The 23,257-nt window shown below is 40.0% G+C and overlaps 1 protein-coding gene across 1 annotated transcript in view; it reads left to right on the plus strand.

Moving 5' to 3' along the window:
- The window catches only part of ncoa1 (nuclear receptor coactivator 1), a 189,332-nt gene that overhangs the window by 115,489 nt on the left and 50,586 nt on the right, over nt 1-23,257 (plus strand). The window contains exons 12-13 of the mRNA XM_076272387.1: nt 2,811-2,973; nt 20,819-20,939. Coding sequence (XP_076128502.1) covers nt 2,811-2,973; nt 20,819-20,939 — 284 coding nt within the window. The remainder of the gene's footprint in view (nt 1-2,810; nt 2,974-20,818; nt 20,940-23,257) is intronic.

Below are 23,257 nucleotides of genomic sequence, written 5' to 3' on the forward strand. Positions count from 1 at the left end.
ATAGAACATTTTAACATAGATATTTAATCTACTTTCCAGTAATGGAATGGCTGTTAAAGAATGGAACAGGTGAACAGACAGATACTTCTTTAAGTCTAACTTCAGCTGCAGTGTCTAATTAAAATGCTTCCCAGTGTGGGACATTTACACACTACTAAAGGCACTGTGTTATGGAACAACCGTTTTCTTGTTCTCACATCCAATATCCAAATAAAAATACAAAAACAATTTTCATGATACTTTTGAACATGTTGCCAACATATTTTCATATGCATTGATGCATATTCATATGCAAACACAGGGGAGGAGGTATGGCGCCATATGTTTGTGTTGAAAAACCTCCACCTGTTAAATCCATTTCGGTTAAATGCATCAATAAGAGAAACTTTCAGAGACCGCTGAATCAGTATTCAGAGCATCAGTTTGCTTCATAGTAGGCTACAATGTCAAAAGCAACTTTAACTTTTGTTTGCCTTTCTATCGTATTTTCACTTTCACAACATCCACTTCCCAATCTACTACACTAAGGTATTAAGTCATAGCTGTAGTCTATACGTGCAGTAAATAGTTCAAGTATTTCTTTTAGGTGGAGTAGAACTACTATGCCTACTCTGTATGTGGCTGCTTGTTGACATCTTATTGGGGGCCTAGCAGCGAAGCTGCAAGAACCATCGAGTTTTTCCTATTATTGGGGGCCTAGCAATCAGAGCAACAAAATAGCTTACTGTGAGATGTAGGAAGAAAACACGAACAATTCTTCTTCTCCACAAATGCCTTAATATTGTTTTGTGGTCTTTTGTAAAAGTTATTGTGCCATCAATATCTCCTAGCCTACAACACTCATTAGCGAAATCTAAGAGATGCGTAGTAGGGTAGGCTATTAGGAAAAAACTGATAGCCTATATCCCCTCCGTTTTTAAAAATAATTCTGTTGAACACTGATATGCTACAAACATGTTATAAACAGGAAAGGCTGTCGCAAATCCCTCGAAGAGATGGTCAATCAGAGATTTCAAACGAACGAGGGAACAACATGTCAATGCAACACACTGGTTTCCCTTCATGAAAGTGAAACCATGAGTTTTCCCACATCTCAACTTTAGCCAAAGTTTACAGAAATAGCCTAATCGTTTTCAGTGATACAACCTCATTGAAATAATATGCATTTTCCATATGGGGTCTTAGAAGCCATCTGTCTCCTAGCCACAGCGTTTTTGTTGCAAACATAATCAACCTAGCGTGCTCAGATGACGCTGTTGCTCACCTGTCCATTATCGTAATTTCCCGATTTGATTGGTCCGCCCAGGTCTGGGCGAGCATAGTTACTCCACAATGGAGCAATGCCAGACCGAACTTCCCGACCTCAAATGTTGTGGGCGGGACTAAGTTCGGCTGGCACCCAGGCTATAGAGTTCCAAGTTGTATAACTTTATTCAATATGAACTATGCCTACATGTCCAACTTCGTCATCGTTCAATTCATCCCTTGTGTTTAAAATTTGCTGATAGGCCGCCATGCTGGCAACAAAACAAAAGGGTTCGCCAACGTTATTCTATATTCTAAATGCATACTGCCATGGCGATAAAGAGAAAGAAGTAGGCTATGATTTGAAATGTAAGCTGACTGTTCTTAAATTTGCCAAATAAAATACGGGAGAAACGATATGGTTCATGCTCGCTCATGCTGTTTCATTCATGCCGAAAAGGAGGGAGAATGAAACATTACGCACGTTCCACTTGTGCATAAATAATTCCTGAACGGTTTTGGTCAGGGCTGACAATGCAACTGTATTTGACAAAGGACCGATATAGGCTAGGTTACTAGTGACAAAATATGAGCTTTCAGTGTGATACGATCTCTTTGTAAATTACGTTTGATTAAAACATGTTTCATCTGTTCTGGCTATCCCCGCTATTTGGATCTTACTGTATCTCACTCAGTGAACATCTCAACACTAAATGAATGATGATCCGAAAGGTATGAGCTACACCAGGCACGTAACTGAAGCGTTCCGTTCGCGACGCGTAAAATCCATTTTAAAAGACTGGTCTATTTTTTTCTAACGTTCTCGTCGCTATCACGTCTGGTGTAGCTACTTCCATTGATTATAGTGGCAGCTAATTGTTGCAGCAGACGCTACGCGAACGGAACGCTTCAGTTACCCGCCTGGTGTAGCTCATACCTAATTGTCATCAGATAGCCTAGTCATATAGGTAGACATTCAGTGTGTTTGAAATAATTAATTCGATAATATTTTCCATCTTTGCAGAGGAAAAGTTTTGTGTAAAGGGAATTAAAGGCCTGTCTCATATAGACGCCTGGCTCTAATACTAGCCGGTGCAGTTTGGCGATTTGGGAAAATAAAAGCCCGGGCTATTATCTGGAGTTTTACAGTATGGACCCTGAACTCTACTGGCATCATCATAGCCAGCTTAAATGAGTCACCTGGAATGCTGTCAATTTAGAAATGAAAATGCAGCCAACAAGTGCTTGACATGAGAAGTCCTTCAGGACTTTTGGAAAACCATTCTAGAACTTTTATTTATGTTGGTTGAGAGAATGCCCGAAGTGTGAAAAACTGTCATCACAGTAAAACTTGGCTCCTTCGAGGACATATGTTGCTTTGTTTACTCTTTTTTTTACTTACTACTTAATCACATGTGTGTTGTTTCAGCTGTTTCATTTGGTTTATTCTACAATATTAAAAAAATAAAAATAAATACCCATTAATCTGTAGATATGTCCAAACTTGTATACACATTATTGATCTTTGTGTGTGTATGTCTGTGTGTGCGCGTGCTTGTGTGTAGCACTTTTCTACTTCTGACTCAGATACTCTTAACCAGCTGCTACCATCCATTGGGGCTATTGGACGGATAAAGCCTGCAGAGAAGGGTGTTCCCTGTCCTGCAGAGGACAATAAAACAAAAAGTGTCAGTGTCAAGGAGGAGCCTCCCGGAACACCAGGCCATGGTAAGACCAAACTCAATATTTCAATACCTCCATGGTGACTATGGGGCAAACATTTTTTATTCAAAATATAAAAATAGTAGTTCCACCACACGTTTGGCAACAATCACAGGAGAGGACTGGTCATGCAGTAAACATGAAAGGATCACCAGGGCACAGAGATGTTTACATTGTTTATTTCAATGGGAGAAAAACGTGGTAGTGCCCTATTCAGTTAAAAAAGAACACCATCAGGTGCATACAGGAGGCTATGCCTTCAGTTAGCCCATGTAATCACATTAGGCCTCTCATTTGAATCATGGGGAGCGTCAGGCCGTAGAAAAATAGATATGTGGTATAAAATACAGGAAACATAAGACAATGAGAGTTCCAGTACAATAATACACAGATTTGCTGGAGAGTAGCAGGTGGAAAAACGGACATAGGAGGTTGAACCCTATTTAGTTTTTTGGTTAAAAGTGAATAACAGTCTGTTTTCAGATGCTGGTCTTTGACATAGGGGAAGCACAGTCATAAAATCAGTCAATTATTATATTTGTATTATTACTTGATATTATTATTATTATTTGTTCCTTATTACACTTTTTATGACTGACCTGCATCTGTGGCTGCCTTGTGGTGTGATATAAGTATTTGAAATGAACATGATTTCTTAATGTCTAGTGACATTTCAGGGCCATTTTATGATTAATTGAAATACATTTCTTACATACGGTTCCTTTAACTGATGTATAACGCTTCAAACTTTAACATTTCCCAAAGGCACTGACCTTCGCAAGTACAAGGTAAAGGTAGGCTATAGATGTCAGGCTATATAGATGTCAGTCAGAGAAGCAGACTCGTTTTCTTTTTTTTCATTTTCTTTTAAAAAATGTACTGAACACTCGATGTCACATTGGCATCATATCAGTTGTTTCATTGGAGCATTGCTCATGCTAATAAGTCATTCAGTGAGGGGGAATTTGTGATGTGTGTCAGATACTGTATCTTTGTTGCTTGCTACTCATTCCTGTAAATCAGGCCTATTCAATTAGCGGCCCGCGGGCCACATGCAGCCCAGACGCAGCCTCCGAGTGGCCCGGCCGATGGTCCAGACAGAAAAGCAAAACACCGTTCATTATCAGATTTTTTATCATTCATGCACAGCAGATATCTTTTACTTGCTTTGAGTATTTTTATTTTGTATTATTATTAAGGCTAGTTAAATGCACTTTGTGATGTGTCAGGGTCAGATATGAGTGTTCAGTGTTCATTTCATGAGGCAAACAAATGCCATTGCTTAATTGCACTTTCTTGATTATCCTCACAAGATGTGCCTAGGTCAGATGTAGCCTAACCAAAAATATATGTTAATTAGGCTATGCTTATAATTTCAAAAACAAAAGCACCATATCTCAGGTTCTGTTTAATCTTTTGTGTTTTAATGCACCTTATCTGTGTCTGAAGTAACCAAAGTTGGTCAATTGGTAAACTTGGTTTCAATGGCGAAGCAAATGTTAGGCCTCTTGTAGGCTCTGTTTTTATGCACTTTGATATGTACTTTCTGAACTATTTAATATTTTATCTATATAAAACTATTTTATTGTTGAAGTGACATTCATTGTTGCCAAGTTGAAAGGTCAATCAAATTATAAACATTGCTTGCTAGGCATTACACGATTTTGTGTTGGTTTGAATAATTACCTCCTGCTTTCTGGTCGCTGAAAATGTGTGGCCCGGCTCAAGTCTGTGGTTTTAAAATGTGGCCCAAATGAATTTTGTAATTGAATAGCCCTGCTGTAAATTATCATTTGTAGCATCTGCCAAGTGTCCTACTTTAAAATAAAAAGACAAGCTATTTAAACTGTAACATAGATGTCTCTTTAGGCGTAGGCCTATAAGTCACTGTTGCTTTTGTAGTGTGGGCATCTTTTTTGTTGTGCAGCTCTTTTGAGTGGTGTAAATTGTTTTTGGCTCTTCATGCTAGACTGGTTAGCCACCCCTGGTCTAGGGGATCATGAGTCTGTAAAACATAATTTGCCCTCCGTTGTGGCCCAATCTGTCTTGGTCCTCTGCTTTTTACCCTATAATATGCTTCTGTTAGGAAACATCATAAGTGAACATAATGTCAACTTCCACAACTATGCAGACCATACCCAGTTATATATTTCTGTGGAGCCAACAAACCCAGATGGCCTTTCCTCCCTTCTTGCATGCTTAGCCTCTATTAATCAGTGGATGAGTAACATTTTTTTAAAAGCTAAATGACGATAAAGCAAAGATACTGTAGCGATCTCACCCTCAGACAAGATTCACCTTTGGCCAGGACGGCCATTTATTGGAACAGGAAGATTCAGACACAACAGGCAACTACATAGGGCAACACAGGGGTAGTCTCAGCCGCACATGCAACACACAATAAGGGTTTACCACACACATCAACACGAGGATAAACACATGAGGTACAACCAAAGAGACTAACACGCCAACAAATACACAACATGCTAAACGTAACTACAACTATTATAATCGACATTACACATTCTAGCATTCACTCGCACTGCATTCTGGGAGACACTCATTCAACATTAGACATGAACATCCACCGACGCTACAATACTTTTGGTTGGACCAAAATCAGAACGATACACCGTTCTTAGTAATCTTAGGAACCTGGCACACCAAGTCAAATCAATCTGATCAAAAGCAGCAATAGCAGAGACACTACATTATGTCAATCTATAAATTCACAAAGTCTCCAGTCATTCAATGCCTGCTAGAGTTGACTGTAGCTTGGAATGCAATCAGTTGCCATAATAGGCTATCATAAAATCCAGCGAAAAAACAAAGCATGAACTCATGAGCGTCTGTCTGCCCTGTATGTATATCCTCTGATTGTAATGCTTACAGATATCTAGGCGATATTTGTAACATTTGTTTTGTATTTGGCCGGTTATAAAATCATGTAGACCTATTGAACAATTTAAACACATTAGGAACCGCAAAGTTGGAGACATGCAACTTGCTAAAAATGTTAACTAGCATGTTAACATGCTAGCATGCTAACTATGCTAACCATGTTACTTAGCTAACCTAGCTAATCATTTTTAGCAGTTTTGTTAAAAATGCTAACTAGCATGATAACATGCTAGCATGCTAACTATGTTAACCATGTGACTTAGCTAACCTAGCTAATCCTTTTTAGCAGTTTTGTTAAAAATGTTAACAATGTTAGCAATGTTAACATGTTAACTTTGCTAACCATGCTAACTAGCTACAGTGGGTAGGAGTCATAGTTGATGAAAAGTGTTGACATAGTTGATGACAAGTTAAAAGTTGTTGATAGACAGTAGGGGTGTCACGATTCTCCAAATCCTCGATTCGATGTCATTTTCGATTTTAAAGTCACGATTCGATTCGATTTTCGATCTTTTTCAAATATTACTATTAATGTATTCCTTATATGTTATTTACTCTTTTTGGTCTTTTCCTTTTCTTTTTCGGGGGGCTTTTATTTTGAAACCGCTTTAAAACCGTTCCAACCGCGAGGTTGTAATGTAAACAGAACTAACATTAGGCTAAAACAGAGACGTGAACATATTGAAATGAAACAACACAGAATGTTAATTTGATTGTTTCAGCACATTCCGAAGAGACCCAAGGTTAGTGTTAATGGAATATGTAAATGTGCATTTTAAGCCTTAAAGTAACTTTGGACTGTAATTAGACCTTTTCACTTGCTAAGTTGAGTAGGCTAAGTTAGTTTTAATTGACGTGAATGAACGAATACTTCCACACCGGTGATTTCAAAGTAGCAAGAGGGGCTTTGATTTCGGTAGGTTGATGTATATTTTAACTGGCTGCAGCCTAAAATTAGAGGAGTGTTGACGCTGCAGTTCAGCACGTGCATGTGTGTTTGTGCGTCTTGGCATACATGGACGTGACATTGGGGGTGTGGCTGCATCGTCGATTCTACTTTTAAGTTCGAAGTTCGAGATTCAGATGTAATTTCGATCGATTTCGAAATAAAATCGAAATCGTGACACCCTTAATAGACAGCTAGTGAATGTATATAGTTTAAAAGTTTAAAAGTTGAATGTAGATAGTTTAAAAGTTGTTGATAGACAGCTAGTTTAATAGATAGATAGTTTAATGATAGTTTAAAAGTAGACCGTTCAAAAGTTGAATGTAAAAATGTCAGTAGTGTAATGGGTTACATTGTTTAACAGTGGATTATTGTAGTGAGGACTTTTATTTTGAAACAGTTTTGGGCAGAGGAAACAATTGAATAGGATGTGTAGTCTTAATTGACCCAGATTGTATGCTTAAAGCCTGAGGCTGCAGGTGGCCTGAACACCTGCCATAGGATTCTAATTGCTTAATGGCCGTATTATGATGTCATAATCGGCAATGTTAAGTCTATGGGGATTTTTAAAAAGTTTTTCTTTAATAGTTTAAAAAGTATAAAAGTTTCAAAGTTGAAAAGTCATACCAACCCGATCTGTTTGAAGACCTACGTTACAAAGTTTGAACCAAGTTTCTAAGTTAAACTGTTCAACAGAAATTGCGTACAGAAAAAGTGGTAAGCGGAATAATAATAATAAGTTGTTGTTGAAGTTGCCTAGGAAGAACAGTACAGTGCATTTTCATGCACTGTAATAAGAAGAAGAAGTTGCCTAGGAAGAACAGTACAGTGCATTTTCATGCACTGTAAAAAAGTATGGCTCTCCGTTTGGGACATCGAAAACTTATATTTTTAATAGACTACCGTCGGAGATGCTGACTTGCAAAGGCCTCCGGATAACACGTTATCTCCCCTATCATCAGTCAATGCCTCCTTGATCAAAGCGGGGAATGAAATAAAAAGTTTGAGAACCACTGGCTTAGCAAGTTACCTGCAGTCCAGAACACACAGAATATTGCAACAGAAAGTTGCCTTTATAATCAACTACTATTTGTTCCAACAGCATTCCAACAAAGCCTTTATAAAAGTGAAAAAAATATATATTCCATAAGAAGTAAAATAAAATACTGTTACTGTAGTAACTGTATCCCAAGCTTCAGCTCCTTACGTCTGTGACAGGCAGATGTGACCGCTAAATTCTCAGCTTGTTTAAGTAAGTAAGACCGCTGCCCATCACTGTGGGGTGCGGTAGCCTAGCCTACTCTCTGGGATTTAAGTCAAGCAATATAACCATACAAATGTTTCAAAATGAGTAATTTCGGCCATTGTAGGCTACGTAAAAAATAAACAAGTACACATAGTCCCTATATAGCCTAGTAGCCTAATGAAACATACTGTTACTATGCCTGTGCCTACGTTTGCAAAAGAGAACATTTTAATTTGATTCACAATAATGTTACATTTTATTTACATGTTAGTCTAGTTTTGGTTGTTGTTGGTGGCGTTATTGCATGTTAGTTATGCCTACAATGCAAAATTGCTTCCTCACGATTGGAAGCTCCATAGGATTTCAAAACAGGTGAAATGCCACAAAACCGGTTTGTGAATAGGTCTGTGAGTTAGGAGTCCTCTTGACTTCTTTTAAGCTGTCACAGCTGGTGGGAAGGTGTGATTTGTTGGGGGCAGGGCCGTATTAACTGGGCACAAATGTCTGATGGGCCCCCCTGCCCCCCAGTCAACGTGAATCGGGTGGTCAGTTAATAGGCTATGCCGAAATAGTTTTCAACATTTTGAATATTAGTGTCGGGTGAATTAGGAAATGTTCTCAAAGTAGCCTTATGGCTGAAAGCTGCTTGGGATCCCCCTGTCAAGCAATATAACCATACAAACGCGCGCACTCATTGTTTCAAAAGGAGTAAATTCGGCTTTGTCAGAACTGAGCTGTGGACGACATGGCACGGCATGCCCAATTGAAAATAAATTAACGCAACGCAACACAGACCCCGCTTCTCTCGCGTAAGTCACTGACATGAACGAAACACAGAACCCGCTTCTCTCACGGCAGTCACTGACAGTAGCCTAGAATAAATGCATGGGGACAAACACTTCCCCATGACAAAGACATCGTAAAACACTAAAAGTTAACATTTTGTCACTATAACATACATCTGTCCTTTGTCAAATGTGTTATGTTCCAAGTAGCCTATAGTGCGTAATTCTGCTTCATAAAGTTGAACAAATACATTTGCTTATTTCACAGAAAAATATAAATAGCCAGTTAGGGGCTACAGCGCAGAGTTGGTAATTTATGGTAGGCCAACTTGGAGTGAACATACAAACAGGGGAAATTCTTTCTCTAGTAGCTGAGTAGCCTCAGGTGCGCACGTAGACATAAGGCCGAACATGCAAGCGCCAATGAATCATGCTCTCACGACAATCACGCCGTTAAACTTAAATAGGTTAACATCACACTAAGTTCGCCTTCAAGCAAGGAAAACGATGATTTGAAGACATTTGGGGCCGGTTCCCCAAAACGTTCTTATCGCTAAGTAGTTCTTAACCTATTCCTTAACCTCTCTCTTAACGTTATGGCACGATTCCCGACACGTTCGTACGCTAAGTATATCTTCTGTAAGTCACACTTTCGTAAGGTTGGTCTGGACCATTCGTAAGCTCTCTCTTAGCGTTGTTTGAGCTCTAAAGGCGCTAGTCGCCGCCACTGTGCAGCAGTCTTTAGAAATCAGCGCAGCGCAGTACAAGTCAAACTATGGTACAGTATGTTGATGATGTTGTGGCTCAACGATGATTTTATGTTATGGACATTTTAAGACTAATAATAAAATATGTTCGCAATGAATGCAGGCCTATTTATGAAGTTTACTTTATTTGGTATCAGAACTAATATGGTGGTAAGCCTAGGCTATTTCATAATGTCATTAAAGCGTTCAAATTGGCAACCACTTTTGATAATTAAAAGCTGGCAAAGAATTTGCTTCTAAATGGCTAAGATCTATAAATGGGTAAGCATGGTGGTGTCCAGTAAGCGACCAACTAGGCCTATGGCAGCGATCCAACGTGTCCTTGTATTGAATCAAAAAACGGCGCCGGCCGCGGAGCCGTGTAGTCCATGTCGCTCCATAGCTCTTTTTTGTTGCTGTTGCACAAGTTATTCCGAAAGCTGGAAAACAGTGTCACCTTGTGCAAGCTCACCTCGTCCAGCAAAATGTCAAGTTCCTCTGACAAGAAGCTTGGTGCCCTTTTTTTACGTTGCTTCCCCACCATATTGTAGGCTATCTAACTCTCTCTCTGTTCATTGTAGATAGGTTGCTTTTTATTGAAAACATTAACCAATGGCAATCAATACCGCATTAAACAGAAGTAACTGCAGCTGCTTGCAAATCAATTCTAATTGTAAGGTACCTTACCATTAATATAAAAGTGTATCAAATAATTTTTAGAAGTCGTTAAACCCATCAGGAAGCGGCACAAGTGGCACAACGGGATAAGGAGGGTGGATGATTAGCGAGGGATAACCGGTTAGTCTACCCGTCACAACATATCGTGTGAACATATTACTGCCAATTTGATAATTTAGTTAATAGTTTATATTTTACTGATAACTTAAACTATGTTCAAATAAATGTTACTGGAATAATTTGAGGAATGTTTTATTTGCATAGAACCTGTTGTCTTTCTTAACGCCGTCATGCACCTTCGCGTGAAGTAGAAAATCGATTCCTGAGCAATCGATGCCAACTAATTCAGCACCTTCACTTGGGACAGCGCCTTTGTAACGTCGAACGTAAGAGGCAGCGTGTTAAGAAGCTTCCTAAGGGACACTTCAGGGAACACACTTAGGAACATAAACAACTTTGGAAAGATATATCTTTTGAGTCTTCTTAGCGGGCTAAGAGTGAGCGTTATCGGGGAACCGGCCCTTGTTTCGTTGGAAGGGCAAGGGGTAGCAACAGGGCAACACAGAGACAGGCCTAATGGCAGGCTGTTATGAGAGTATTAAAATATGGGATATTCTATGGGAAAACATTAAAACGGCAAGACGCGGGGGGAAGTTAAAATGAGAAACACGAAAAAGTTGGCATGCATTGTTTCGGTCCCTGTGGACAGGGATTATTTGTCATATTATTAATCACATATGACTATTTGTGAAATTGTGCAAACAGGCGCAACACATTTGAAAAGGAAGGACTGGTAGCATGCAAGCTCACGGGAAAGATTGATTTAAGAACGTTATCACAGTGTGTGGCTGTGGCGCAAAGCAGCGCGGGCGGAAGACAGCGACAATTGGCAGGGGAGGGTCATGTCTTTTTTAACAATTCTGTCGGAGGGTCATTGAACAATTTCTAGCAGGCAAGGGGGTCATGCAACTGTTGACTGAATCACTCAAAATTCCTCCGGTGGCCCCTTCAATAAATAACGAACAGTCCCTAGATTGCTGCTGGGTTATATGTCTTGGTTCATGTCTGTTAACAACTGGTCAAACTCGTAGCCTATCTCGCGGTTGCATCCATTACAAACAAACATGCAATGTGAACGTCTGAGATTGGGAAGAACACTAAATGCTCTACTGAATAAGCACGAAGTCAAACCTTTAAATGAAAAACACTCTTATCAAAAAAACTTCTAAAAAACTATATTTTGTCCAGATGTCTGCCTATCATCGTTGCACTCGGAGAAAACCAGAATGTTTCATTTGTCCTGCGTTTCTTCTACGGCTGCAAACAGGATTCACTCGCAGTTAACCAAATATTTCTTTATTAGGGCAGGGCAGGCATATTTCTGGCTATTAAATTATTTCTAAACCAGTCTGCTAAAGTCTGTAGTGAAGTCTGTGTAGGGTTTTCAGGGCTCCATTTCTTTTTACGAGAGCCATCTACCGGTTGTTTGGGTTGTTGCAGCGTCTCACTGGGAAAATACAAATTAAAGTCGCGTGATACCGCGTGATCCCACGCGCGGACCGCGAGTGAAGCTGGCCAAGTCGAAGCACTGCCCACTGTAGGTGTCATCTTAGATACAGAGTTAAGTTTCAAGCCCCACATCCATAAAGTTACCCAGACAGCTTATTTCCACCTGAGAAACATTACAAAATTGCAGCCTTTTTTTAACACTACAAGATGCAGAGAATATAATCCATGCCCAGGCTCGGACTGGTAATCTGTACAACCGGGCAAATGCCCGGTGGGCCGGTGACCTCTGGGATTTTTTTTTTTTTAAGTTATTTAGCCTATTTGCGGCCCGTCATGTAGGCCTAGCCTATAAATGCAGTTGCATCCATTTGGCTTGGGGGGTGACAGGTCAATCATTTTGGCCTCTTCATGACAGGTTCAGTGTGTGTTACGATCGCGCCCCCCTGCCTCAAGTGGATTTGTCCAAGCAGCCGCTAGGTTTGTGGGGAAATATCTTTATTTTACTGTCTATGGGAAATAGCCTATAGCCTACGAGTCCATGCATGGTAGCCTAGGCTATATAAATGTCCTCCGCTGGCTGGTGTTCACATCATCGCAGTTTAACCGTAAACAGCAATCAGAGGTGTCTAGTTTTATTCCATAAATATATTGTTTTTATAGACGTTAGTTGCACGCGCTACCAGCTTCCATTTACTGCACCATGTAGGCTAGGCTACTGTAGTGCGGTTTGTCTGTCAACAAAAAAAAACGGGTAGCCTACCATTTTCGCACAACTTGGTGGAAAAGTGTAGCACAGGTTAAAGAAAACCCATTCATTTTTTGGACTCAAAAGGAACTTCAAAGTATTTCCCATATAATAGCCTTTTAGCTCACAACGACAGTGAAAGTGAAACTTGGAAAGTGGAAGTCTCTCCACCGAGTGTTACATTAGATGCACAATCAATCGCGAGTCGATGCAGGTAAAAAGTATCAACTGGTAACGAAGGTAGCCTAATTTTGCAAAATGTGATGACGGCACACAAACTGCAAAAACGTTTAGTAGCCTATACACTTGGTGATAGCCTACAGTTAGTGTGAATCGCGGACTATAACCAAAATAAAGAAGAAGATTTGCACCAAATAAAGGCTGTGGTTGTGTTTCTACAACATGTTGGCACAAAACGTAATTTATGTCAACTATGACAATGTCCATGTTCAGTAGCCTATATTTTTCATTTAGTCAAGCAGTGACATGTGGTTTAATGCATGGATTCAGGGATAGGCTACTAAAGACAGACTCATCTTCTGTCTGTCTCACGTCATGTTACCCTAACAGGTCGTCGGTCCAGTGGTGGGCCGGTCCAGGAGAAAATTGCCAGGGCCGAATTTTGTTCCCAGTCCGACCCTGTCCATGCCTTTGTCACTAGTAGGTTAGACCAGTGGTTCTCAACCTTTTTTCAGTGATGTACCCCCTGAGAAATATTTTTTCAGCCAAGTACCCCCTGACCAGCGCAAAGCATTTTTAGTTGAGAAAAAAAAAGACTTAAAACAGAGCAATAAAACAAGATACAGCAGTAATTTTACCGGCCCTGGTTTAGCCTTCTTTGCCACATGTCCCTCCGTGTCACAAGAATTACCGCTACGCTTCAACCACGACTCCATCGTTTGAGTTTTGACAGGGATTAACAGGTGATGGCGGGTGGCATGTGACAGGTTGGGTTGAACCATGGTGTGGGGGGACTCTGGGGTTTTTTTAGGATAATGAAATTGAATAGCTTACTGAAATATAAAATTCATCCTGAAATATGTATTAAATAATTGTTTTTAAAGTATTTTTAAATATATGTATATTTTAAAAGCTCACGTACCCCCTGCAGTGCCTTCACGTACCCCCAGGGGTACGCGTACCCCCATTTGAGAACCACTGGGTTAGACTACTGCAATGCACTTTTTACTGATCTCCCCAAAAAAGCATATAAAGAAATTGGAACTCTGCTGCTAGACTTTTAACTAGACCAAGAAGAGAGAGCACATCAGCTGAGCTGCACTGGCTCCCTGTTTCCTATAGAATTGATGTGAAAGTGCTCCACAGGCAAAGCGGAGAAGCTGCTTTTATCCATTACTAGTGCAGTGCCCGTTCAAACATGCCATTGCTGTAGAAAACCTGTAGCACAATTACATGCCTGCAGGTCTGCCTGCTTTAAAAATAGCATTATAGGGAAAAACATCATTCCAGCTAAGCATTCAATAATGAATACTGAATATTATAATATATTAGCCTATAATTAATGTGCACTTAGCAAAATGTAGGCGTGGCTGCATGTGCCATTTCTGAAGAATCCAGAATGACATAAGCTTAACAGCTGTTTTGAGTTAAGGCTATATGTTTATTGTTAAGCTTATTGAATAACTTCCTGATGCTGAAGACAAACCATTTTGTGGAATGATGCATCATCGTTTGACATTTGCAATGATGTGACTCAATCTCTGGTAAGCTAGCCTAGGCCTATAAGTGTCTTTGTCTGCCACTCGTTGTCTGTAGCTGATCGAAATAACATAAGCCTAAAGCTTTGATGTAAGGCTATGTTTAGCCTATTGAATAGCTTAATGATATAGACAAACCATTTTGTAGAAAGATGCATCATCATTTGAGATTTGCAATGATGTGACTCAAAAACAGTCTTTGGTGGAAGCATAAGTGACGTCGCTCTGTCTGCCACTTGTTGTCTAGCTGTGTGGCATGTCTTCTGAAACGTTGTTAAATTCGGGACCATTAGCCTATCGCTCGTTTCAATTTGGGACCTTGCAGTCGGAATTGTTGTTTTTTTATCCAAAGTCTCAAGTCCAAAGTAGCCGGGCTATTCGAAGCATCAGTTTATTGCACATACTTTTTATGTAATTTTGAATAGCCAAGTCAAGTCAAGTCAGTTTTGTATTTCTATAGCACATTTACAAACGCTGAGCCGCACCAAAGTGCTTCACAATTAGGGTTGCAAAATTCCGGGAATTTTCAAAGTTGGAAACTTTCCATGGGAATTAACGGGAATATACGGAAATTAACAGGAATAAACAGGAATTAATGGGAATAAACTGGGAATTTTTAATATGGCAAGTTAGTCTATAACAGGAAACTTAAATGTTGTGGACAAAACCCCATCTTGCAGCATAATATTAGTTAAAACAACCTGATTTAATACAATTTCAGTCAAATTTCTACCCTGCACATACGTCAATCCCATGCTAACAGCAATCAGCATAGGCTACTAGACATAAAGGAAACCTATGATGTGTTCATGTGCATGGGGAAAATAAATTCCCAGTGAAAATGTCATCTCATGTGGGAATAACTGGTGTAAAACTGGGGGAAGTTTGCAAACAGAGTTGCCCAGTTATGGGCTTGTCGTCACTTTTGTCCTCATTCAAATAGGTGTACGTCATTTTGCATAAAATGTAATGGGACGATTAATCTGTCTGATTAAGCTTGACAATTTATATATAATTTACATAATCTATAAAGTTTGGTTGGGGTGGTATGTGTCATTATATTTTTATTTGTTTTACCATTTTCTGGGATTCTAACTGAACAAACTGATTGTCAGTCAATGTTCCAACCAATTGGATTTTGTTGTTGAGTGGCGTGGTGTATCTTGGGCAGTTCAGTGGTTTCAGTGTTGCTATCTTAGAACGCTAGTAAACCATAGGCAGAGAATGGGATTCCCGCTAGCATGTTAGCTATCTTTGTATGCTAAGCTAAGCGAAAATACGAACAAACAAATCATATTGCTTATTACGAAACAAAATGTTAATGTCTGTATATAGTAGGAATTACCAAAACTTTCCAGTTAATTCCCGTAAATTCCCATTCATTTCCATAATTTCCTTTAATTCCATGAAAGTTTCCAATTTGGAATATTTCCAAAATTCCCCAGCTTAATTTCCCATGGAAAGTTTCCGGTAAGTTTCCGGAAATTTACCGGAAATTTTCCGCCCCTTTGCAACCCTAATCACGATTAACGCGCTAGTGGTGTGCTTCCCGAACAACGGTCCGTGTGGAACAATAAAATCCCTGCGCGTATAGTGCGCGTCATAGTAATTTAACGAGGCTTCGAGGCAGGGTTTTTGCCTCGAGTCATTTTTGTAATCGAGTTATTCGAGTAACTCGATGAATCGTTTCAGCCCTATAGTTAACTCACTTTTATCTTGTAACCTATTTCTTCACATTAATTAATTTTTTACATTTTACTTCTGCTATTTACTGCTGCTACCTATTTTCACAGCATTAATTCTAATGTATGTGTTGTTGTATCTATGAAATGGTGTGGGGGGGTGCTGATGAAATGGGGGGTGTTGGTGTGTGTGTTGGGGGGTAATGTGGTGTGTGGGGAGTGGGGTGTACCTGTGTGTGTATGTGAGGGGAGGGGGTATGTTGTGTGTTTGGGTGGGGGGGTGGTGATGAAATGGTGTGTGTTTGGGGGGGGGGGGGGTTGGTGTATTTGTGTGTGTGTGAGTGTGTGATGTAATGGTGTGTGTGGTGGGGTAGGTTGTAATGGTGTGTGTGGGGAATGTGTGTTGTGTGTTTGGGTGTGGGTGATGGAATGATGAAATGGTGTGTGTTTGCTGGGGGGGGGGCTGTTGGTGTGTGTGTATGTAGGATTAATAGGGTGGGTATGTGGGTGTGGTTTGGGGGTATGATGTGTGTGTGTGTGTGTGTGTGGTGTAATGGTGTGTGTGTGGTGGTGGGGGGGGGAATAGGTTGTAATGGCCCCATTACCCCCCAACACACACACCAACACCCCCCATTTCATCAGCACCCCCCCACACCATTTCATAGATACAACAACACATACATTAGAATTAATGCTGTGAAAATAGGTAGCAGCAGTAAATAGCAGCAGTAAAATGTAAAAAATTAATTAATGTGAAGAAATAGGTTACAAGATAAAAGTGAGTTAACTATAGGGCTGAAACGATTCATCGAGTTACTCGAATAACTCGATTACAAAAATGACTCGAGGCAAAAACCCTGCCTCGAAGCCTCATTAAATTACTATGACGCACACTATGAGGTGAGGGGGTGTACCTCTATGTGTCTTTGTTAAGCCAAGTTTTTGATCACAAAATCACACCATTAAATTACTAAATATGGAATGGCCACACCTTAAATGTCTATAAACGTTATGCCTCTCTCCCTGTCACCCAGTTCAGAACATCTAATATATAATGCCGATTAAAGTGCGATATTTTTGCATTTTATTTTTTTTCTACAGGGGGGGGTGGCATGCAAATCACAAATGAGTGGTTATGGGCTAGGTTGATGTGAGCTCTTGAGACCAACACACAACAATTTTGTCATCTTTGGGGCAACGGTTCAGGTACTTATTTAGCGAAAACTGTAGTGCCAGTGCGGACCAATGCTTATCTTCCATAAAAAGCTAGTGGGGCTACATGTCCACCAAGTTTCATGAGCCCATGGCCCATATTCACAAAGCATTTTATCTTACCACTAGGAGTACAGGTACTCCTAAATCACACTAAAAGATTTTAACTAGGAGTTTTCTCTTAAAAGTTATTCACAAAGCCTCTCAGACCTACTCTTAGTAAGGAAAAATGATAACTCCTAAATTAAGAATGAGCCTTTGTTGCTATGGTTGACGTCATTACTCGTGCACAAACTTGATCGAAGTGACTACCTTGATTGGCTGATGATTATAACACGGGAAGGATGCCAAAAACCTCCCCTAAGACGATAGGTGACAGGTCTTGGCTGGTGAGAATGCGTGTGCTAAACAAGTACCGCGAAGGATGGAAGATTAGGAATAAATAGCCTAAATGAATAAAGAGTAAGATAAAGCAAATAGCCTAGTAGCATAATGAAATACACTACAGATTGATGCAGTATCTTTGCAACATTTGCATAATCTGTATGAATTTACATTGAAATGTTACATTTAGTTTACATGTTGACAATAAATGGTTTTGGTTGTTGTTGGTGGTGTTATTGCATTCCTTAGTTACAATGCACAATAATTGAGAGCTGTAGCCGCATCCCACAATAGATTGGATTGGAACCCACTCATGTCAAGTTCCAACTGTTATCCTATCACTGTGGATAAGCTTGTTTGTAAAGTCACTCCAATCAACTGAGGACTGGAAACGCTTCAAGGAGCTAGTCAGTAGAGTTATGAGTTCTTCAGTCATGGTTTTTCCAAGCTTTTCAAGCTCCTGCACAAGTTTCTCAGTTGTTTGTGGTAGGGCTGCACAATGAATCGAATTTTAATCACGATCACGATTTTGGCTTCCCACGATCAAATTTGCGTGATCGAGCGATATTTCAAATGCGTGCTCTACCCATAGAACCAACCTGGCAACCCATAGAACGCTCCGCTACAAAACAAATCAAGCCCTCCTTAAACCTGTCTGACCATGTGCCTGCATGCAGCCTACCAATGACAGCTGTTCCCTGCACTGCTCAGCCTGATGCACTGTGGACTAGTGACATTATGTTAACTATTAGTAGGCTAGTTAGACTATACAATAAACGACAATCAAAAATCTAATTTGTGGCACAGCAGAAGGCCAAGAGCTTGTCCCTCGAAGCGGATCATCCATTGTTCGAAAATATTTCGGATTTCAGGCAAGTTAAGTTAACCAAAAATATAAGCAAAGCAGGGCTCTCAACTCATACCGTGAAACACATCACATGACGTAAACCACACATGCCTTTTTTATCACGTTAACTTTTAGTCCTTGTTTGCTTCCTCTGATAGCCTATGTAATAAGAGTTGAGCTAACGACGGGATCCGTGAATTTTATTCATGTATTTTATAAGCTACATGTGCAACCTACAATATGCGTTTCAAGACACAGCCTACTCAGAACGAGTGAACAATAATGAAAATGTAGCCTACACGTCAGTGTTTTACATATCAACGAATGACTAAACCAGGGGTGTCCAAACTGAGGCCAGCCACGCACTTTAATCCGGCCCGCCGAGCATTTATTAGTTTATCATAGGCCGCTCGCTATTTTTTTCCAGCGATAGACGACGTTGTGGTTAACTTTAGGCTACTGCAAACTGCTTTACACTCTTCTTAGAGAACGTTTACAATGTCAATGTCAAAACAGCTTGTCACATCGAGATACATAGAACCTCCATTGCAGCAGATTAATTGGGGACGCATTTGAGCGTGGGAGAGACGGCGATGGCAACAGTAGTTCCCATTACTGACCATTTATAAACTGTGAGAGGGCACAGCACTAGCCATAGGCTATATTTGAGTGGAGCTGGCAAAGAGTCTTAAAGTGACAGTGCACCATTTATAAATGAATTAAACAACATCAAATTAACAGTATTTCTTAAGAAATTAATTTTCTACAACAAAATTATTTTGTCATTTAAATAATACAAAACATTATTATTATTATTATTATTATTATTATTATTATTATTATTTGTGTGAGGCCCGCTGGCCAATTTTCAAAACCCAATGTGGCCCTTCAGTCAAAAAGTTTGGACACCCCTGGACTAACGATTACAGTAAACTCATGAACACGAAGCAGAGCTTAAGCGGCTAATGGGGAGCGTTGGGAGGATTCCCGGTGGGCGTTTTCCCAAATATTAACAAACTAGCACGCACAAAACATTTGTTTGGAAGTTGTTTGGAAGTTTGGAAGTCGCAGTCAAATCTATATTTGCAGTAATTTAGGGGAGTAAATGTGAGGGGAAGAATTTGGGTGAGCCAGATAGCAAGCCCAATATGTTTAGGGAAAAAATATTTTTGTCACTAAAATTAATTAATAATCGTGATAAATAATCGTGATCTCAATATTGATCAAAATAATCGTGATTATCATTTTGGTCATAATCGTGCAGCCCTAGTTTGTGGTGATGCAGGGTCATCTGCCATTTTGCTAACATAACCTTTAGCCCTCTGACTTTTGTCTTACCACTTTTTTACTTGTTTGCTCTTTCTGTCGCACTGAGATGTCTACATTCAACAATTTCACTACTGTACATCCACTTCCACACAAGTACAGGCCCAGAGTCCAGTCATAGGACTGGGGCAGAGAGACCTCTTCCAGTAACCTAAAGGTAGCAGCAAACTCAATCTTCTCAATAATTGCAAACATTTTACAACAGTCAGTGACTCGGAGCATCCGCCATCTTAGTCAGACTTTTTCGTAACTCCCACCTCTCTCAAATATCAAACACAAACATGCTGAACTGAACTGGTACTTTCTCATTTGAACTAAGTTACACTTGCCTCTACAAATTCTCTCTGATTTCGCCTAATCAACCTCAATGAAAGTGACGCAAAATTCACTGCAATGAAAATATACTGAAACAACTATGGCTTATTACATTAGATGAAGGCAGAAAAATGGTCTTTTACACAGCATGTCCAGCGATGACAACCCCTTCCACACCAGGTGCAATCGATCCTGATGGGGTAACAAAAAGGTATACTAAAGATACTGCAGGGCCGTGTGCACTCAAATTGAGGCTGAGGCACCAGCTTTCATTTCTACCGTATATTATACACAACATAAGTAGGACAATTTGATTACCGTATATGACGCATGCTTTGCACTGCAGGACATGAACAGTAAATGAGTCTTTATATTTAGTAGTTAGTATAAAAAGTGAAAAGGTGTTATTTGTTGTGTTTATTTATTTTAAAATACCTTAATGCTTTGTAAAATATTGGAATTTATTTTATTAAGATAATTATAATGTTTTCATTCAAAAATATCATAAATGATAAAATATATAGTTGTCATTTAAATTCTATTATATTTTACACCTGCAGACATGATGAAAATGCAATAACCATTTATTTTGCACAAGCAAGTCAGTTCTCAAATGTGCGTGAGAGTGCTCTTGAGTGTTAATAGATTATGTTCTTATCTAAGAACAAGAACACATTGGTGAATGCCAGAATCTTCGTAAAAACCGTTAATTTCTTCGTAAGAACGGTTGGTGAATGAGGCCCATTGATCGTAACACCTAGATACTTATATAAAGACAATTATTGAATTATTTGCTTTTGCTGTGTTACAGGACGCCCTAAGGAAGAAATACCAGATACACAGCCTTTCCAGCCAGTGGCCTTGGGTGATGCGTTGCCCTTCGACAGTAGCTTGGTATCCCCAACACCTTCTCATTTGCCTTCCCCAGAAGAGTGAGTGGCTTCACAAATAACAAACACTGTATGCTAATGTCCATATACTGCACCTGATTAGGGATGGTCCAATAGCACTTTTTCATGCCCAAAACTGATATAATATTAAGTTGGCTGGTATTTAGCAGGGTCTTTTATCCATAGCAACACAAACTGGTGGGTCTGGGAATCAATCCTGTGCCGATTGATTGTCAGACAGTGACATTACCGCTGTTCCACCACACTCATATGGCAACCTTGAATGTTTGCTGATACTGATTCCAATCCACTACTGTATTTCCCCTCTATAAAAACAACTAGTATTGCCTGGATGCATGCTTGAAAGGTAGCAATGGGTTGAATCAAGCATTCCCAACAATGTAATGGATCATCCACAAATGCACATTCCTGTGAAGGTGATTTATTATTCATATGCATCTACTAATCTTACTAATTTAAATTAAAATTTACTTGTCACATACAATTATTAAAAGTATATGTAGACAAGAAGAAATAAATACATTTCTAAAGTGTATGAGCTGTTTCCAACATACATACGTAAATTTCCTGAAGGTTGGATAGTGCACACGGGGTGGTACGTTCAGCTAATCTCACTACTCTCGTTTGGGCTTTATATTTATTTTGTTATATATTTTCAGTCATAATACTTTCAGTGGTGGTTCTGTAAAAGTTCTCAAGTAATTGCTGAGGTAGCCTAAAGTACTTGAGGCGTCTGAGGTGGAAAAGATGCTAGTGTGCCTTTCTCACTAGTGAATCGGTGTTCTTGATCCAAATCAGGTCTGCGTCAGGCCTGCTCATTGTTCTTAGAAATGAGGCTTACTACTGCTGTGTTGAACTTGACAATGAAGTTAGACTCATATATTGCCGTACAATCATTTGTGTACCGGGAATACAACAGTGGACTTAAAACACAGCCCTGTGGTGCTCCTGTGAGGGTAAGGGATGAAGAGGTGTGGCTACCCACTCGCACCACCTGGGGTCTACCAGTCAGGAAGTTGAAAATCCATTTACACAGAGATGAATGCAGTCTAAGATCTTCCAGCTTAGTGATGAGTGTAACAGGTTTGATTGTATTAAATGCTGAGCTAAAATCTATAAACAGCATTCGCATATAATTCCCTCCCATGTTATCAAGGTGGGATAATGCAGTGTTTAGTATAAAATTGATGCCATCATCAGTAGATCTATTAGAGCGATATGGAAACTGCAATGGATCTAGATTTTAGGGCAATGAGGAACAAATGTAGTTTTGACTAACTCCTCAAAGCACTTCATGGCTATAGACATCAGTACAACAGGGCGGTAGTTATTCAGGCCGGTAGGGTGTGATTTCTTTGGAACACAGACAATTGTTGATCTTTTAAAACATGTTGGCTAAAGGAAGGTTGAATATTTCTGTGAACACTGCAGCAAGTTGATCTGCACATGTTTTGAATACTTGTACAGGAATGCTGTCTGGACCTGCCACCTTTCTGGTGTTCAAGCTCCTAAATGCTCTCTGCAGGTCATGCTCTGAGAGGGTGATGAACGCAGTCTCCTCTGGGCCTGGCAGGACTGATGCGTATGCAACGTACGTGTGCCTAGGTTATATCATCCGCGTCTGTGTCAAAGCATGCATAGAATGCGTTGAGTTCATCTGCCAGTGAGGGGTCAGTGTTGACGATGGTGGAAGTGTTGGCGATTTGTAGTCTGATATTGTCCGTAGCCCTTGCCACATGCCCCTAGAATCTGATTGTTTAAACTGGGACTCGATCTTTGCCTCATACAGTCTCTTGGTGTCTTTCACCATCCTCCATAGATTATATGCGACAACTTAATATTCCTCCATGTTTCCAGATAGAAGTCCAGAGTGGTAAGCAGCAGTGTGTTTATTCAGAGCTTCACAGCGGGAGTGGTTTACCCATGGCTTTTGGTTTCTGTATGTCCTCATGGTGGCTTTGGGGACAGTGTCATCCACAAGCTTTCCTATAAACCCCTAGCCTGACGAGCCAGACCCATATTAAAATGTAGGGTCTGGGGACTCACCATTCGCAGTGCTCAGTTCGCTCGAGGGGCGGGATAATCGGTTGTCTTTTCAAATTCCCTCTGCACGCAATACGATAGCGCTACAACTCATGAGTCCCATGCGTTTTCCCACCAGCTGAGCTAGTTGGCTAGTTCAAAGTTTTGCCAACTTAAAAAAAGCTTAACTCGTGTCACGCTGTTCGCCAACAGCAACATCCACCTTCTTTGTTTTCAAGTAGCAGGGAATTCACAGCGAACTGTTTCAACTCTGCCATCAATCATTATGTTAAGCCCGCCTAACGACTATACACAAT

This window comes from Alosa pseudoharengus, unplaced genomic scaffold (assembly GCF_046254945.1).
Source record: "Alosa pseudoharengus isolate Yale_2024_CS ecotype anadromous, Long Island Sound unplaced genomic scaffold, YU_APseudo_1.1 YU_APseudo_1.1_scf_7, whole genome shotgun sequence".
In the NCBI taxonomy this organism is placed as follows: domain Eukaryota; kingdom Metazoa; phylum Chordata; class Actinopteri; order Clupeiformes; family Clupeidae; genus Alosa; species Alosa pseudoharengus.